Source organism: Engraulis encrasicolus, chromosome 7, assembly GCF_034702125.1.
Source record: "Engraulis encrasicolus isolate BLACKSEA-1 chromosome 7, IST_EnEncr_1.0, whole genome shotgun sequence".
NCBI classification, from domain to species: domain Eukaryota; kingdom Metazoa; phylum Chordata; class Actinopteri; order Clupeiformes; family Engraulidae; genus Engraulis; species Engraulis encrasicolus.
The window spans coordinates 13,866,585-13,885,160 of NC_085863.1; the positions used below are offsets into that span (position 1 = coordinate 13,866,585).

Sequence of the window (18,576 nt, forward strand, 5' to 3'; positions counted from 1 at the left end):
TGACTGTTACACTTTCAATACTTTACCAAAAAAAAAAAAACATTTTTAATTTAATATTATATTTTTTATTGCGGTGCAAAGCAAATACTGATGCTTCAAAGCTGCACTGCAGTACACATTAACCCTTTGAAGTGTTTACTGGCATATTCCATCGAGTAAAAAGTAGTTAGGGGTCAGGTGAGCTCTTGTTAGCGTTTCAGGACCCTGGCCAGCGACCTCTCCTCACTGCACTAGCCTACATCAGTCACATTTCTTGACATTTACATCTTCTCTCTCTCTCTCTCTCTCTCTCTCTCTCTCTCTCTCTCTCTCTCTCTCTCTCTCTCTCTCTCTCTCTCTCTCTCTCTCTCTCTCTCTCTCTCTCTCTCTCTCTCTCTCTCTCTCTCTCTCTCTCTCTCTGCAATAAAAGCACAAAAACGCTGTAAAACTATCTTATCTTACACCTACCGTTTTCAACACTTTACCTTTACCATTACCTCAGCACAATAAAGTTTGTCTTTGTGACTGAATAAGCAGCTTATGGGGTGCATTGTGCGCTGGAAAGGCGTGGTGTGGTGTGGCGTGGCGTGGCGTGGCGTGTCTCTGCTCTGACCTGCAGGAGTAGACGGTCTCTCCCTCCTTGAAGACTCGTCCGCACTGCTGAGCACCGGCGGCGCCGCTCTGCTGCAGCTTCTCCATGCCCCGCCGCGGGTCCTCCCCAAACAGGAAGCACTCCAGTGGCAGCAGCAGCCTCTCCTGTGTCATCGCTTCCTCCTCCTGTGGCTGGGGCTCCGCCTCCTGGCAGTAGATCTGAGGTACCGTCTCCATCAGGTGCTGCAAGATGGCCGCCCCGCTGTCCGCCGCCTCCTGCCATCTCTGGGGAAACAACACGGTCCGCCAATTTGAATTTCCAAAAATAGCCATTTTCAGCTGCAAATAATGATTCTACTTGGACTATACTAGAAAATATTTGTGTATTACTTAGTAAACTTTCATGTAAAGATCAAATTTGGCAATAGGCAGCCCCGTTTCAATGAGCAGCATAGTTGCAGTACCTTTTATGACCATTTCCTGCACAGTGTCTCTTTAAAGCAAGACAACGGCTTACATGAAAAATAAGACACTTAACCACCTTTATAAACCCCAGCCAACGATTTTAACTGTATTAAGCCCCAAAATAGTGGCATACCCCTTCAAAAGGCAATTTTAAATTAGGAGCAGAAAAATCATGGTTGAAGCTCACTTTTTAATTTTTTTATTTGGAGATTTTATTGTCCTACTCCCAGGTAAGCCAAGCAAAGTTGTGATGCGCACATCCAAGACGCAGGTGCGGGATAAAAACAGTCGAAACTATGAACAAAAAGATGAATGTCTTGCTTTTTTTTTTATTTTTCAAGAGAACGCTTTCGAGATAATCACTCTTCATCAGACTTGAGTGAGACAGCAACGGGAGCAGTGTGCGGACATTCATCTTTTTGTTCCTACTCCCAGGTCAGACATTTGAATGTGCAGCCTTTAACCTTCTCCTTCCGAAGCAAACGTTTCCATCTGTGCTGATGAAATTCAAGAAACTATTAAGCTACTTCTCATTATCTCTTGCAATCGGCCTCAACGTCATAAATGGCATCTCAACTCCATATGCTTTTATTCAATCTCTCACAAAAAACATCATTAAGAAGTTACACTCAACTAAGTAAGGATATTAAAAGGGGAGAAACGCCCCCCAAAAGACACCGGGTGAAAGTGGGGACTTTTCTCTAAGAGAGGACGACCTGAGGGGTGACACTGACTTGCACTCATGAACATCGGTGATGGTGGACAATTTCAACATTGGTGAGGTCATTTCCACTCTGCAGTAAGTAGTGTCCCTGTGATGAAGAAGTAATACGTTACAGGCACACTTCTGCTCACTACCTCTTGCCATCTCTGGAGAAACAATTCTCTCCATCAGTGGGTCATTTCACGTGAAATCAGACACTTTGGGACCCGACCGACCCGGATTTCAATCATACTTGGTGTGCCTTTTCAGTAGCAAGGTAGCACCCCAGAACTGCATTGGTTTGAATCTGACACTAATATTAAGGGAGAAACAGACTAGGAAAGGTTCACATGTGAGGGTAGGACACTATAAATTCAGCCTTGAATATATCAGTCAGTGTTAGTCACAAAAAGATGCCTGTGGTGTTGTTTGAAAGCTCTTTTCTGGCTCTACATATTACACAATCACCTTGGAATACAACTACTCTCAGAATATGAATTATGATAAATTGAAAAATTAAAAATTGAATATCGAAAAAACTTATATTTTAAAATGGCCAGTTCCTTGTCCAAACGTAGCCGGCAATGTCATGAGCAGCACCTAAAATGCTGGTGTTCGGTTTGTTATTCATTTCAGAGAGAAGTTGACTCACAAATATGGCATCATACAGACCACTTACTAATAATATGGTAATACCATAGTAGCATCACATGACAAAACAAAAACAAAACAAAAATGGTCAGTGTCCATGGTCCCAGGTTTCAGAAACTAAGGCAGATGTCCATTTATACACACCAAATGATGATATGTGAATGTTTGAACATTCCTTCTCTGTGTACCTGTGCCATCTTCCCTTTACCGTACTTTAAAGAGATAATCAATGGCTACACTCTCATTTTGTACTCTACCAGTGCATTTGAAGCAGCAGCTGTGTCTTTTGTAGATAATGTATAAGTACGTCCCGTTGCAGTTACAGGTTCCACTACCAGAAGCACATCCTGATGATCCATGACAAGTCTATCTTGTCTGAAGGGAAAAGTGAAGGATGGAGATGGCCCATGAGGATGCAGGAAGTTCAGTTTCACCTCTCCAGTGCTCGGCATACATTCCTCAGCACATGCTAGCCACCAGTTGCCATCATATACAGCTACAACACACCCTTTGAAGCTTGAAAATGTAACACATTCCTTTACTGAGCTCACTCTTTCAACTCTGCCTTCTCTGAATGCTGAAAATGGCCTAACTTCCACTGTGTCCATTGACAATGGGTAGAAGCTGTGTAGTTTTTGAGTACCTGGAATAGTTCTTGCAGATTCAAACCTTTTCAACAGGTTCTCAGCTTCATGATGGTACATCTCTGTGGTGGCAAACTGGCAATGGATGTTCTTGACATTATCCTTGACAAATTCAAACAGTTGGTATGGCGTTACAAGTTAATTGTCAATAGGACGTTGCAGACTTGCTCGTGCAGCAAGCCATTTAACTGTCCCTCCAACGCCATCACATGGACCTTCGCCATGTGATGTGGCAAAAATGTGCCACTCTGCAGGTATGTGAAAATCTGCCTCGTGGTGGCACAAATTTGTTGTGTTTTTAAGGTTCTTATATTGTGCAGGAAGTCTGCAACGTCCTATTGACAATTAAATTGTAACGCCATACCAACTGTTTGAATTTGTCAAGGATAATGTCAAGAACATCCATTGCCAGTTTGCCACAACAGAGATGTACCATCATGAAGCTGAGAAAAGGTTTGAATCTGCAAGAACTATTCCAGGTACTCAAAAACTACACAGCTTCTGCCCATTGTCAATGGACACAGTGGAAGTTAGGCCATTTTCAGCATTCAGAGAAGGCAGAGTTGAAAGAGTGAGCTCAGTAAAGGAATGTGTTACATTTCCAAGCATCAAAGGGTATGTTGTAGCTGTATATGATGGCAACTGGTGGCTAGCATGTGCTGAGGAATGTATGCCGAGCACTGGAGAGGTGAAACTGAACTTCCTGCATCCTCAGGGGCCATCTCCATCCTTCACTTTTCCCTTCAGACCAGATAGACTTGTCATGGATCATCAGGATGTGCTTCTGGTAGTGGAACCTGTAACTGCAACGGGACGTACTTATACATTATCTACAAAAGACACAGCTGTTGCTTCAAATGCACTGGTAGAGTACAAAATGAGAGTGTAGCCATTGATTATCTCTTTAAAGTACGGTAAAGGGAAGATGGCACAGGTACACAGAGAAGGAATGTTCAAACATTCACATATCATCATTTGGTGTGTATAAATGGACATCTGCCTTAGTTTCTGAAACCTGGGACCATGGACACTGACCATTTTTGTTTTGTTTTTGTTTTGTCATGTGATGCTACTATGGTATTACCATATTATTAGTAAGTGGTCTGTATGACGCCATATTTGTGAGTCAAATTCTCTCTGAAATGAATAACAAACCGAACACCAGCATTTTAGGTGCTGCTCATGACATTGCCGGCTACGGTTGGACAAGGAACTGGCCATATTAAAATATAAGTTTTGTAGATATTCAATTTTTAATTTTTCAATTTATCATAATTCATATTCTGAGAGTAGTTGTATTCCAAGGTGATTGTGTAATATGTAGAGCCAGAAAAGAGCTTTCAAACAACACCACAGGCATCTTTTTGTGACTAACACTGACTGATATATTCAAGGCTGAATGTATAGTGTCCTACCCTCACATGTGAACCTTTCCTAGTCTGTTTCTCCCTTAATATTAGTGTCAGATTCAAACCAATGCAGTTCTGGGGTGCTACCTTGCTACTGAAAAGGCACACCAAGTATGATCGGAATCCGGGTCGGTCGGGTCCCAAAGTGTCTGATTTCACGTGAAATGACCCCAGTGCAAATGAACTATATGAAACTTTCTAGATGTTCAAGTAGATGTATAAGCTTAATCGATTATTTGCACTGATGGAGAGAAATGCACTCAAGAAGCAAAGACCTCTGCCAAAGCAGAATAATTTCAACTCCTGCCATTGCTGAGGGAACAGTGTTTTCAGTAGGTGCAAATATTAGTGGGACTATGGGGAAAGCTGATGGTGGACATTGGACAATGTACATTTACAGAAACTTTCCTTTGAAATATTTTTAAGGTTTTAAAAATGAATGAAAATTTGAGACAATGCTGCTCATCGCAACTGTGTCTTCCAAAATATGATCTTTTCACTAATATTTACTATGTAATAAACTAATATTTACTAGTAATGACCAAAGTACAAGTTTTGCACATAAAATTACTGGACATTTATGAAAAGTGTGATTTCCTAGTCACAATGCATACTTGGAAATTTATGGTGGTGACAAGTGTTCATGAAAAAGGGTAACATTTGTGAATGAGCAGCATGAATTCTGGAAATAAAACACTAAAAATACTACATACTCAAAATGACATTACAGTTTTGTAAACATACCCCCATATTCAAACACATGATGGGTAATGCTCATTAATAAGTTATTATGCATATTTAGTGGCGTAGGCGCTCTAAAGGATATTTTTGTAGGGATGTGATGTTATAACAAGAGATGTGGAGCTATGTGGCGGAAATGTTTGTTAGACCTGTGGTTTAGGCTACATATTTAATTTCATATTCCACCCCAATTAGGATTCCAGACCGGCAGAAAATTAGTGAAGGAATTTTGGAAGTGTTCCAATTCCAAGCTTATGGCACATGATACATTTCCACCTCCCCCCACAACAATCATATTTTTTTTGTAGCCTACTGTTTCTAATGTTCAACTCTGATTATTAAAATGGAAAGTTACCGACTTTTACACTTCACAACATTTTGATAACACTTATCCTAGATTTTCATCACTGTTTAGCACATGTTTACCTCTGCACTGCCCCTGATCTTTACCAGACAGGCAGCCTTTGGTTCGGAGCAGAGCAAAACACCTGACAGCCATCTATTTAGTATGTTTATTATGTTTCAGTTAAAGGTAGTTACTGTCATAAACTAGTTTCTGTTTGTTTGTTTGTTTGTTTGTTTGTTTGTTTTGGGGCTCTTTCGCCTGTTTTTGACAGTTTGAACTCCTCCTAGGCAGTGGGTGTTGTCAGCTAGCTAACCTACTTTAGGTGGGTTATCCGACACCCCAGGACTGAGTGCACCCCCAGAAAACTCGCTTCCCATACCCCAACACAACCCATGACATCCATGTCAGCTGAGGGGGAGAGCGGGAAGGTGTGTAAACTCAGAGCTATTGCAGGACAAACATAGGGTTCCAAGCTTACTGCAGGTTTTTTTTAACGCCATCGCCTGCTGTTGGCAGGCACCCTTTCTTGTTCACGATGTATACAAACGGTATGTAGGCTAGCTAGCTTGCAAAGCACTTCGCACCTAAAAAGTCAACTAGAATCAACGGAAGTCCAAACGGAACGTAACTCTACGAATAGAAGCGACCTTAAAAGCCCCCCCATCACAACACACGACGGCAGAGCTAGTCTAGCGCTCATCCGTCATCGTGTTGTTATGAACTTGTTATTTCGCCACATGAGGATTGCACACAGACCATAACAGATAATGACTAGGTAAAATACAACGTCTTTAAAGCTGCTGTTAAAATGCCACGCCGTCTTAGTTTAAACAACAAACAGGCCCAATCACCGAGGATATAGTGACGGAATAGGTTAATCTGCTTTGCTAAAATTAAACATTGCACACGAACTCAACCGCACATTAAATCAATGTCTGTAATGTAGCTTGCTCAGTTTTCTGCAGAGGAGACCACAAGCCTACACAGAAAAACAGCACACGCACAAACCAGCAGTTCACACTACATGGATGAGTAAGGAGTATGTGACATAGCCGTCTATGTATGTAAAAGTGTTATAATACTATATTTATTATGTGTAGATGGCATACCTTGCTAAGGTCCAGAGCGTTTAATAGTTTTTCTTCTTCCGCCATGTTCGTTTCAGATGAGCTGCGCGTGCACCAGTGACAACAGTGAATTTTTCAATATGGCCGTCAGACGGTTTTTTTATTTTTCAAAATAAAGGTGTTAAGAAAACCATAGCATATCAATTTTTGTTTCTTTTAAAAAAGAAAAATATTCAGTTTATGCCAAGTGTGTTGACATTAGGGGAAAAATCTAAGCTAGAATACCTGCTGTGCTGATATTGTAATTGTTAATGTATCCTACTTTATTATAAATACACATTAGTCATAGCTTACACACAAGACATTGTAATCAATATTTGAATGAATGGTTGTTTATTTGCATTGGCCACTAACATGTTAAAGGAAAAGTGCACTATTTCCATAATCAAGCCCCTTTTCTGAGTTGTCTGCAATGTTTTAGAGAAAAGTTACACACAGGACTTGAAATTTCATTGATCCCAAGGTCCATGTAACAGACCCTAACCTTCAAATAAAATTGAGGTAGCCTATGTCCATTTTGAACCAGGCATATGAAAATGTCAACTGTCTAAACCACATTATGTTATTTACTAGATCGTTCTGGTCTTCATCTAACAGACTATAATTTTATGTATTTATTTCATTAATTTATTTATTTTTCAGACAATTTTTGTCATTCGCCAAAAAATGTGTGAGCTTCTGTGAACTTTTTTTGGTGAATGACAGACCTACTCCTATTCTGAAGATGGCGCTAATACACCGAAAGTAGTTTGTCAATCATAAAGAAGACGGAAAGGAAGATTACTTTGCGTTGCTGACCAATGAGAAACATTGTCAACATTGCACTGACCAATGACAGCACAGCTCTTACTGAGGTCGCTCAGTTGTTGTTTCGAAGCTTTAACAAGTTACCTCAACATGGATGCTATTTTCCATGAAAAAGTAAGCTCAGGTTTTCATTTCTGTCTCGCATATTACATGGCATTGTACATAGATGGAAACATAGACAAGTGTTCATGGGTTTGGCCAGTTAGCTTGTTTGTGGATGGCTGGCTGCTTGCTAAGTTTCGACTTGAAACAGTTGGAAGACTTCTCATAGCCGAGAAGCTAATAGGATCTTATCAATAACGTACTTCACAGTGCTCCTAAACGATACTTTCAAAAGTACGTAGCATGTATGGTTTACTATAATATTGGGCTGCTTTATTGGATACATACAATCACTTAATAACACACAGCGGTGAAGTAGCACTGACTCTGCTAACGTTTTGTCACGGGGTTTTGGCGAGGGTTTCCGCGTTGCTATTAGGCTACGTTGCCTGTTTGCCTGTCACCTGCCAAGTCACCGTGTGATGTGAAAGAATAACAATGTTCAACAGTTTAGTCCAACTATTTCTAATTGACAACAGGGTGTTGCGATCCGGCAAAGTGGGTCACGGGATTACTTTTCGAGTAGTACTGCGACAATTTGTACTACAATTTTGCTTAGCTAACATCAACAAGCTGGACTAGACTGCATTTCCGCAGAGAAAATGCTATTAGTATGTTTGCAGTTTTTGCATACACACTCACACACAATGCTGCCTTACACATGCACAAACACAAGGGGGGGGGGGGCAGAGAGAGAGAGAGAGAGAGAGAGAGAGAGAGAGAGAGAGAGAGAGAGAGAGATATCTGTGTGTGTAATAGAGAGAAATCTGATTCTACGTGTGTGAGAGTGAGAGACAGACATAGAGAAGTGTGTGTGTGTGTGTGTGTGTGTGTGTGTGTGTGTGTGTGTGTGTGTGTGTGTGTGTGTGTTGGCACGCTCACATGAATGGGGATGTTTCAGGTGACTTTCAGCCATGGATGGATAGGGAGAGGTAAGGGTGGGATGCGAACTTGCAACCCTCTTCAGACCAACACCTCTACCAGAGATTCTAGGAGTTATTATGGCTGCATGTGTATGACTGAACATTCTACAGGTAACAGTTGACCAGTGAATATCTGAATAATGTGCAGCCCTATTTCTACACTGCCATATCCAAAAGGTTTGCAAGTTGTCAAATGAAATGAACACACATAAATGTCACAATCCTGCTCTTCATGTCAAAGTTGAGATCTTTTTTCTAGGCCAAATGGTTCAATCAAAAAATTGACATCTTCAAACCTTCAATTAAATTAACCTTTGTAAGGTCTTCGTTGTTTGTGTAACATGGGTGCCTATAGAAAATTCATGAGAGGTACCGGTATTCTTTTTTAAATTATGGTCCTCACAGACAGTGGGCCAAGGCCAGTGAATACCAGTGTGGAAAATAATCACATTGCTTTTATTAAGTGAAAAACTGAAGCCGGGTCCCACAGATCTGAACTAGTTAATTAAGCGAGGTGGTGTGTTTTCTACACAGCAAGAGGGCTCCTTGTGTGCACAGCACTGCCTGAACAATCTACTCCAGGGTGAGTACTTCACTCCGGTAGAACTGTCATCCATCGCCCAGCAGTTGGATGAGGAGGAGCGGATGAGGATGGCAGAGGGTGGTATGGGCAGCGCGGAATACAGGACCTTCTTGCAGGTGTGCTTATAATATTTAAAAACAAACGATCTGTTATTTGTCTGCTGGAAAACTGTTGCTGATCTGGTGGTTTACCCCTGTACACTCACAGCAACCCTCCGGAAATATGGATGACAGTGGATTCTTTTCTATTCAAGTAAGTCGTCAGCATTACCACACACAACTTGATATAATCTGTGTTGTGTTTAGATGATTTCCATATTTGAGCTGTGTTTGACTACTCTGTGCATTCCTCTCTAGGTAATTAGTAATGCTCTGGGTGTGTGGGGATTGGAGCCCATTCTCTTCAACAGTCGGGAATACCAGGGCTTAAGGACAGATCCTATGTAAGTGTAACTGAGGTCATCTTGCACTAGTTCACCTCTTTGGGTCTCGAACCCGCGACCTTCCGGTTCATGCTCCAGATCAGCATGGGAGACACAGTGTAAAATAATTCTGTTTGTGTAAAACAATTCTGTATCACTCAGCGTGTACAGTGGCCTCCTAAAGCTGTAGTCAACATCAAGGGGAGCACAGAAAACTACAATACCATTGTGTCTTTATATGTATTAGGTATATTAGTGTATTATTGTATTGTTGTATTAGGTTGTGTCAGGGAATTCATTGGTGTCATTGTGCTATCCTAACACGCTCAATATATTAATTCTTTGTTTTTTTTTTCTAGAAATGAGAAAGCTTTTATATGCAACTATAAGGAACACTGGTTCACAGTACGGAAACTTGGACAACAGGTAGGATACTCCATCATGCTGAACTTTAGTAGCTTTAATATGTTAAGCCATCATATCAAAGGCTTCCTCGGTTATAGTCTGAATTAGGAAACCAGGGGTACCCCTCTGGACATAGGACCCAGGTTTTGGGTATACAGTTGATTGTGCTATTAACCTGTTTTCGCCACAGTCACCTGCAAAAACCCCTGCTAAATGCCAAAGCCCTTTTTGGGATAAGGTGCCCTCAGCCTAAATGATTTTTAAAAGTCTCAGCATCCGAAGCACATAAAAACATGAAATGAGTGAAGAATGAACTTGTATCAAAAGCTAAGACCCTCCTCTTGCATTAGAATGTGTTCACTCAACTCTAACATCTCATGAGCCTAAATGCTGCGTCTATGTCGCTCCAGGCCCCTAGGGCAATGCAGCGCATATGCAGCATCCAGCATCAATGAGTTAATGAACATTAATGTGTCCTAACAAAAGTGCATTTGTTTTATTATTATTTTTATTCTCATGTTCATTTAAATAAAAAAATATATATATATTATTATTTTTACCTTATGTTTTATCTTAATGTTTTAAATGTTTTTTGACTGTAATTTATTTCCTTCTTTCTCCCCTTCTTTCTTCCCTTCTTTCTTCACTTACATTTGTTAACTTTGTGAAGCACTTTGAGTTGCACCTGTGTATGAAATGCGCTATATAAATAAACTTGTCTTGCCTTGCCTTATTGTAATTCCAGTGGTTTAACCTCAATTCATTACTGACGGGACCAGAGTTGATATCAGACACGTATCTGGCACTATTCCTGGCACAGTTACAGCAGGAAGGTAAGATGATTTTTAGTAAATGTCAACATAATTGATCGCTTTATTGAGTAATTGATCAGCTGATGGATTGGTTTGTGGAATAGTTGATTGATTGATGATTTCAAGTGTAACAAAGAAAAAAAATCTTTATCCGATCTCAAGTGAGTCGGTGGTAGTGGCGAATGCAATCGTGGTGTCCATACAGGTATTGGTGGAGGAATTAGGGGTGAGAGAAGTGGGTCTGGTAATGTTAGCTTGGGCTGCCTCCATTCAGCCCCCGGAGATGCGGGTATACACCTATCCGGACGCAAACGCAATAATCCTGGGATCAGACAAACACTGTTCACCAAGCAGCACACACGCACTCATTCTGTCCCTCTTTCTGACTTCTACTGGGTGGATGGCAGCGGCGAACGTGCCATATCTCCGCATGGAGAGGTTTTGGTAATAGAACGCACGGTGAAGAGAAGACGCATAGGCAACCCTAAAACATGAATGTTTTAGACTCGTTGTTGACAATCAGACTGGTCACAGCGTTTTGACTGTCTTTGTAAGAGTTATAAATCAGTAAAACAGCAAATAAAGACGAAAGAGGTGGCGATATATTTCTCTCAAACGGGGGAGAGGGTGGAAGGGCGCTGCGCTCTCCACGCGAGGGGGCGGGGATTGTGTTCCTGATCGGCTTCAGGTGTCAGGCTATAACGTAGCCTAATTACGTTGGACACAATACTATGGATATAATACTTGTGATTTCATACCCATTATGTTGACAATTTGCCCATTAGTTTTGTGAAATGTAAGTGACAAACTGTAGAAGTCACTGAGCTAGACTGTGCCATGATCAACCATTTTACTGCCTATACAGCGCCTGCTCCAAAGGCCATAGTAGGCTATACAGATGTAAAAATAGGCATAAATATGAATTGAATATGTGTGTGCTGACCCTTTCTGTGAAAGTTTCACAAGCTAAAAAGGTACAGGTTACAGATACAAACATGTTCGGCCCTCCAGGCAAAAGTAGTAATTGTTGCATTATATATTTCAATATTATTGCATTATATTAGGCCTATTGCAATAGCCTATTACAATATATACTATATATATTCTGCCTAAAACTACTTATTTCCTTGACCATAGTGTATGTGCACTACGTGATAGTAATGGAATGTCAAATATTGCTAAATAAATTCAATAATCTATTGAAAATTATCAATATTTTCCAAAAATTATTAAAAATTCAAAATGGCCGCCACCATATGACGTCATAATATGCAAATTAGGTATGCATATTTACTCCCAAAATAATCTTGGGGTCATCCCCAATATTTGTCTAATTGACAGTCAAGCTCTATCTGTTACCAGTGTCAAGCCACAGTCATTTGAATTTATCATGCCAACATTCAGCTCTTTTGAAAAATATTGCATTATATTAGGCCTATTGCAATATTACAATATATACTATATATATTCTGCCTAAAACTACTTATGTCCTTGACCATAGTGTATGTACACTACGTGATAGTAATGGAATGTCAAATATTGCTAAATAAATTCAATAATCTATTGAAAATTATCAATATTTTCCAAAAATTATTATAAATTCAAAATGGCCGCCACCATATGACGTCATAATATGCAAATTAGGTATGCATATTTACTCCCAAAATAATCTTGGGGTCATCCCCAATATTTGTCTAATTGACAGTCAAGCTCTATCTGTTACCAGTGTCAAGCCACAGTCATTTGAATTTATCATGCCAAAATTCAGCTTTTTTGAAAAATAAATTGTGGCGCTTAAAGGGTTAAAATAAGAGAAACGGTAGCCTGGTATTGCAGACTTTATTTTCTTGATTGAATTTGTTTTCTTGATTGATGCTTTCATTCATTCATTCATTCATTGTATTCATGATTGCCTGTTGATTGGGTTTGGCAGGTTATTCCATATTTGTGATCAGAGGGAACCTGCCGGAGTGTGATGCGGAGAAGATCCTGAGGATCGTGCGTGTGGAGCAGCAGCAGAGGCCGAGGCTGATCGGAGAGGACGAAGCCCAGACCAGCGCTGGTGGTCTCAGGTATACAGTAATTGGCTTCTTATTTTTCAAGTAAAAATGAAAATAAAGACAATTTACCTAGTACTAGTTAAAAACAAAAGTTCGGAAACCACCACACACTGCTTAATTTTTGTAAAAAAAAAAAATAATTTCTTGGAGTGAACAACGCGGGTGGGCTGGAGGATGGGGGAGAGCACTGGTTAATTACTCCCCCTACCAACCTGGCGGGTCGGGAGTCAAACCGGCAACCTTTGGGCCACAATCTGACGCCCTAACCGCTTACCCATGACTGCCCGTACCGCTTACCCGTGATTTGACTTCTCTGCAGGATGAACCTGAATACTCCGCAGCAGCAGGGCCCGGGGCTGGAGGAGAGGGTGCTGGACCCGGATGATGAGCAGCTGAGGCAGGCCCTGGCCCTCAGCCGGCAGGACATGGAGGTGGAGGACGAGGAGGCCGACCTGCGCAGAGCCATCCAGCTCAGCATGCAGCAAGGTGACGTCACTCGCCACACTCTCTAGCACAGTGTTTCCCAACCTTTTTTGTCTTGTGTACCCCCAAGCCTTTTCAGTGTGCCATGAGTACCCCCTAAGTCAAGTTCTGTATCGCTTTCTCTATCCCAATGTAACTAAGCCTTGTTAAAATTACATTTTCAAAGTACCCCCTGCAGTGTGCTTGAGTACCCCTAGTGGTACACGTACCCCTGGTTGGGAAACACTGCTTTAGCAGTCTTACTTACTAATTTTTAAAAAAAGGCTCTTTAGCATGCAGAAATTAATCTTTAATTTGTGATTTTTTTGTCATATTCCCATGACTACTTTGCTTTGTATGACATTGAGTCATGTAATTATTCAGCTTTGTCTTATTTGTACTATAATATAAAATAAAATAAAATATATAATGATCATATAATGCTAGAATTATTTAGCTCTCTGCTTTCTGCATGGTGATCACCCATCTTCATTTTTTATTTCATTTATTTAATTTTTTTATTTCTCTTTTTTATATATTTTTTTATCTTCAGAGCAACATGGAACATAAATATCCCCTCGGGGATAAATAAAGTTCAAGTCTAAGTCTAACATTTCTCCCTCATACTTTGTTGCATGTATCCCTCATACAGAGCCGACCACGAGTGGGTCGTCCAACTTCATGCCCGTGGCTCCAAAACCCAGTAGTGTGCCTGCCCCTAAAGCCAGCAGTGGGCCTACCACGCTGGGGGGGTCCACCACCGGGGGGTCCACCACGGGCTCCGGGGGCCAACAGGAGAGTCTCAGCGCTGAGGAGATACGCAAAAGGAGACAGGCCTACTTTGACAGGCAAGTGTGCTATAGGTGTGTGTGTGTGTGCTAATGCTAACCCCTATTTAGATAGCATCTGCACTTGTTGTTCTGTATACTTCCTGTGCACTTTGTATCTGCTTGTAATGTTGACTGTGATTATGTCCTTGATTGTAAGTCGGTTTGGTTAAAAATTGTCGGCCAAATGCAATGCAATGCAATGCAATGTGTGTGTGTGTGTGTGTGTGTGTGTGTGTGTGTGTGTGTGTGTGTGTGTGTGTGTGTGTGTGTGTGTGTGTGTGTGTGTGTGTGTGTGTGTGTGTGTGTGTGTGTGTGTGTGTGTGTGTGTGTGTGTGTGTGTGCGTGGGGAATGGAGGGTCATAGGCTTAGTTCTCCACATTCTGATTCCTATGAGTCATAGAGGTGCTAAGTGCTCACATGTGGGACGGCTTAAATTGAGAACTGTATGTTTTCCCCATTAAGGAATTAATAAAGGATTTATCCTTAAACACAATTCCATGTTTTAACAGGCACCAGTGTAGACAACCACCAAATAATTTCCCACAAATGTAATAGACATATGTGTCACATTCACGAACATAATGAATGCAACGTTTTCAGGAAATAATTAGTTTTATGAGAACATGGAAAAAAATATTGTGACCTATTGGTGGTTTTAATATGTTGTCTTCAGGTATAAACATCAGTGGGTGTAACATGTGTTCTGTGATGTAACCATACAGTAGACAGTCTAAGAGGCGGTTTACATGGATGTGGATGTTTTTAAATGTGGATAATTTTTTCTTCTGTTGAGGTGGAAACCCAACATTTGGATAAAAATAAAAGGGTAATTTCACGTGAAATCAGACACTTTGGGACCCGACCGACACGGATTTCAATCATACTTGCTGTGCCTGTTTAGTAGCAAGGTAGCACCCCAGAACTGTATTTGTGTGAATCTGACACCAATATTAAGGGAGAAACAGACTAGCAACTAGTGAATAAAGAACCAAACACCAGCATTCCAGGTGTTGTTCATGACATTGTAGGCTATGTTTAGACAAGAAACTGGCCATTTTAAAATATACGTTTTTTTTATATTCAATTTTTAATTTTTCAATTTATGATAATTCATATTCTGAGGGTTGTTGCATTCCATGCTGTTTGTGTAATTTGTAGAGCCAGAAAAGAGCTTTCAAATAACACCACGGACACTTTTTGTGACTTACAGTGACTGATATAATCAAGGCTGAATGCATAGTGTCCTACCCTCATATGTAAACCTTTGCTAGTCTGTTTCTCCCTTAGTATTGCTGTCAGATTCACACAAATGCAGTTCTGGGGTGCTACCCTGCTACTAAACAGGCACAGCAAGTATGATTGAAATCCCTGTCGGTCGGATCCCAAAGTGTCTGATTTCACGTGAAATGACCCAAAAACTCCATTGTAACAGGTGTGTTTTAGCCCCCTAAATTAAAGCCTCCTAAATTGTACCCCCCTAAATTAAAGCAGATATTTGGGTTTTAAAACTCTGCTTACGTTGAAACATAAGGCCAAAACCAATGTAAACGGGAGAAAAAAATGTCTGTGTGGATATTTTTGAAAACACATTGGTTTTGGCCTACCTTTCACACCTAAACAGAGTTTTAGAAAGTGCATTTTAAAACTCTGGTTTTAAAAAATATCCCATTAAGGGGGCTAATGCCTATCTGTCAAAATCTGTTTTTATTTTTTTCCACGTCAGGATCACGCGTTATCCACATTTAAAAGTATCCGCATATGTGTAATCTGCATCTAAAGCAGGACTGCCATACCGGTAGTCTTGTATGAAAGCAGGTTTTGGACTAGAGAAGCACCGGATCCAAGATCCGGTTCCGGATCCGGCAGGATAATAGGATTTTTCACAGGATCCGGATCCGGTTCCAGGATCCAGGATCCGGTAGCCGAGGCTTTNAAGTCTAAATAGTTTGAGCCAACGTGATTAAAAAGGGCCCACGTGTGCGAGTAGGCTATGTTGTTTCAACCCTTTCGTAGGATCCAGTATCCGGTTCCGGATCCGGCAGGGTCTTAAGCAGTGGATCCGCTATCCGGCAGGATCCTAAAAATCAGGATCCGGTGCATCTCTATTTTGGACAGTAAACTGTAGGCAGTAAGACAGTAGGCTGTAGGCAGTAACTCTTGCTTATAGTTTGGCATGATGACTTTGAAACCTGTTGTAATTTCAGCCATAAAAGTATGACTTGCCCTGCTAATAAATGTTAATAAATGTGTCTATCTCGCAGGCAAGCTCAGCTCAACACACAAGCCTCCACAGCAGCACAGCAACAGGACACAAAGCCTTCAGGTACTCTACTCTTACTGGTTCTCCTTCAGAAATGCAAACACGTGTCTTTCTCAGGCTAATAATAATACCAGAGATCTTATAGACAGAGATACGTCAGTCTTGTTCTTTTCTGGTATCCACTTTATGTCGGGTGAACGCTCCTTTAGGAGACCTTCGGTTAGGAGACCTTCGGAGTCCTGAGGTTGAGAATTAATGGAGTCCCCTTACGGTAGGGACACATACACGCGAATTTGCGAACTTTGCCATTCATTCCTATGAGAGAGGCGAAGGCAAGCGATGGCAAGCGAAAGCAAGCGAACAGGGGCGAAGTGAAGCGAAATTATTAAAGAAAGTTTAATGTTATGCAAATGAGGAGCGAATTCGCCTGCCGCGGCCCAATCAAATCAACAACATAACTGTTCCATTCCATTTGATTCGCCGCGACGACCTGATGACGGTTGGATTTCGCCTCTCTTCGCTTCGCTTGCTTCGCCTCCTATGTGTCCCTAACGTTAGCGTCGTAGATGGCGGTAGCGCACTTCTTGTCCAAACACCTCAAAAATAGAAGAAGAAGGGGGGGGACAACGCCCCCTTAGGAGACCCAACTTGAGCACACTCTTTTGCATTGGGTGGGCGTGTTTTGAATCCTCTTTATTACTCAACTCTCTTTGATAATACCATAGTAAATGTAATTTGCCAGATAAAGGAAGCACTGAACATTCTGTTATCGTGGTTCTGAGTTTGCCCAGTCCGGATCCTGATACTGACTTTTTTCAGTGGAATATGCCCTTTAAGCCATTTATGCCTAAAGCACCTGCAAAAAACGCCCGCGGAAAGCCTAAGCCCTTGTTGGGGAAGTTGTCCTCAGCCTATAAAAACCTAAATATCTTACCCTCTGATGCACATAAAAACATGAAATATGCATTAGAATGTGTTTAATGTCTTGCATTAGAATGTGTCCATTCAGCTGTAACATGCCCACATTTTTATAAAAAAAAAAACTAATATCTGAAGAGCCTGAATGCAGCGTATATGTCTCCAGGCACCAAAGATTAAACAACATATACGAGTCACCAGGCTAAAATGGGTTAAGTGCAAATAAGTCCACTCACTCAAGTTATCGTGTTAACATGAAATAGTATCTATGGCCGTGGTGAGCCCTCACTTCATTTTGGTGATTTTTCTTTTTTCTTTTCTTTTCTTTTGTCCTTCCTGCGTTCTCCTCCCCCTATAGGCTCGGAGGGGAAGTAGCTCATGGGACCGTGGACCAAAATGCGCCCAAGGAGTGACCGTGCGAGGCTGGAGGCGTGGCTTCTGGTGACGCCCCGCCCACTTCCTCTGACATCGTCGTTTTGTCATGATGAGGTGGAGATGCCTCTTCCCAGTTTAACTCTTTTTTTGCACAGGCGCGGATGGACAGAGAGAGTGATACGCAATGGGACTAAAGCAAACTGTCGCACAGCGGGACTAAAGCGTTTGTTCTGCTGGATTTCATGCCAGATTGACAGCAGACAGCGTGGTTAATATACAGGAACCAAATGTACAAAAAAAATAAAAAATCTGACAGTTTGTTGTACTGTATTGAAAGACCAGTGTGACATGACTTGGGGGCTTGTCATTTTCTCCTCTCCTACCTTTACAGCTGAGCTCTCCTCTCTCCTTAAGGCTCAGCGGTTTCCTAGCCTTATGCTTATAGCCTGCTGCTTTTGAATGGAATCTCTCTGTTCATTTGAGATGTAATGGTGTTGTCCTCAGCATTTGCCTACTGTGCAGAAGGGGCCTTTGGACAGTGAGAACAGAAACATACCTCTGCGTTGCAGTGGGGTTGATGCGATTGGGGGTTAATGGATAGAAGAGACTGTGTGTTTCTTCCAATATGCGACCTTGCGTCCTCCACTTGTGCTTGTGGCCTCACGTTTTGCCGATGCCCTGCCTCAATGGAGAAAACAATTAAGTTTCCCCGCTGTCAGCCTAGCCGAAACTATTTTTGGGGGACTATTCTTCATTTGCCATCCTGTTTGAAAATGAGAAAATGACTTTACAAGTGAGCTTTTGCGAGATATTGAAATATAATGCTGTTGCCAGTGATGTCATCATGACGTATTACTTCCTGGTACGAGGCCACGAGCACAAGTGGAGGACGCAAGGTCGCATATTGGAATGCAGCCAGTGTGTTTGAAAAGTCTGTGTGTATCTTCCTTAACTCTGTGTGT

At 41.4% G+C, this 18,576-nt stretch overlaps 2 protein-coding genes across 3 annotated transcripts in view; one reads left to right on the plus strand and one right to left on the minus strand.

The window, feature by feature from the left end:
- Positions 1 to 6,708, minus strand: part of ubr1 (ubiquitin protein ligase E3 component n-recognin 1) — a 64,690-nt gene extending 57,982 nt beyond the window's left edge. Inside the window, exons 1-2 of the mRNA XM_063202890.1 lie at positions 6,639 to 6,708; positions 593 to 855 (exon numbers count right to left, since the gene is read on the minus strand). Coding sequence (XP_063058960.1) covers positions 593 to 855; positions 6,639 to 6,683 — 308 coding nt within the window. The 5' untranslated portion in view covers positions 6,684 to 6,708. The remainder of the gene's footprint in view (positions 1 to 592; positions 856 to 6,638) is intronic.
- A 789-nt stretch (positions 6,709 to 7,497) lies between these two features.
- atxn3 (ataxin 3) lies at positions 7,498 to 17,944 on the plus strand. Of its 2 annotated transcripts, XM_063202892.1 has the most exons (12): positions 7,518 to 7,577; positions 8,467 to 8,599; positions 9,023 to 9,187; positions 9,279 to 9,323; positions 9,428 to 9,513; positions 9,852 to 9,918; positions 10,643 to 10,730; positions 12,643 to 12,781; positions 13,089 to 13,255; positions 13,884 to 14,079; positions 16,323 to 16,384; positions 17,598 to 17,944. In XM_063202892.1, the coding sequence occupies exons 3-12, from the start codon at positions 9,134 to 9,136 to the stop codon at positions 17,612 to 17,614; spliced, it is 921 nt and encodes a 306-aa protein (XP_063058962.1). In that variant the 5' UTR covers positions 7,518 to 7,577; positions 8,467 to 8,599; positions 9,023 to 9,133; the 3' UTR covers positions 17,615 to 17,944. The 2 variants fall into 2 exon arrangements, with proteins under 2 accessions (XP_063058961.1, XP_063058962.1); XM_063202891.1 differs by lacking the exon at positions 8,467 to 8,599 and having other exon boundaries at positions 7,498 to 7,577.
- Positions 17,945 to 18,576: the final 632 nt, after the last annotated feature.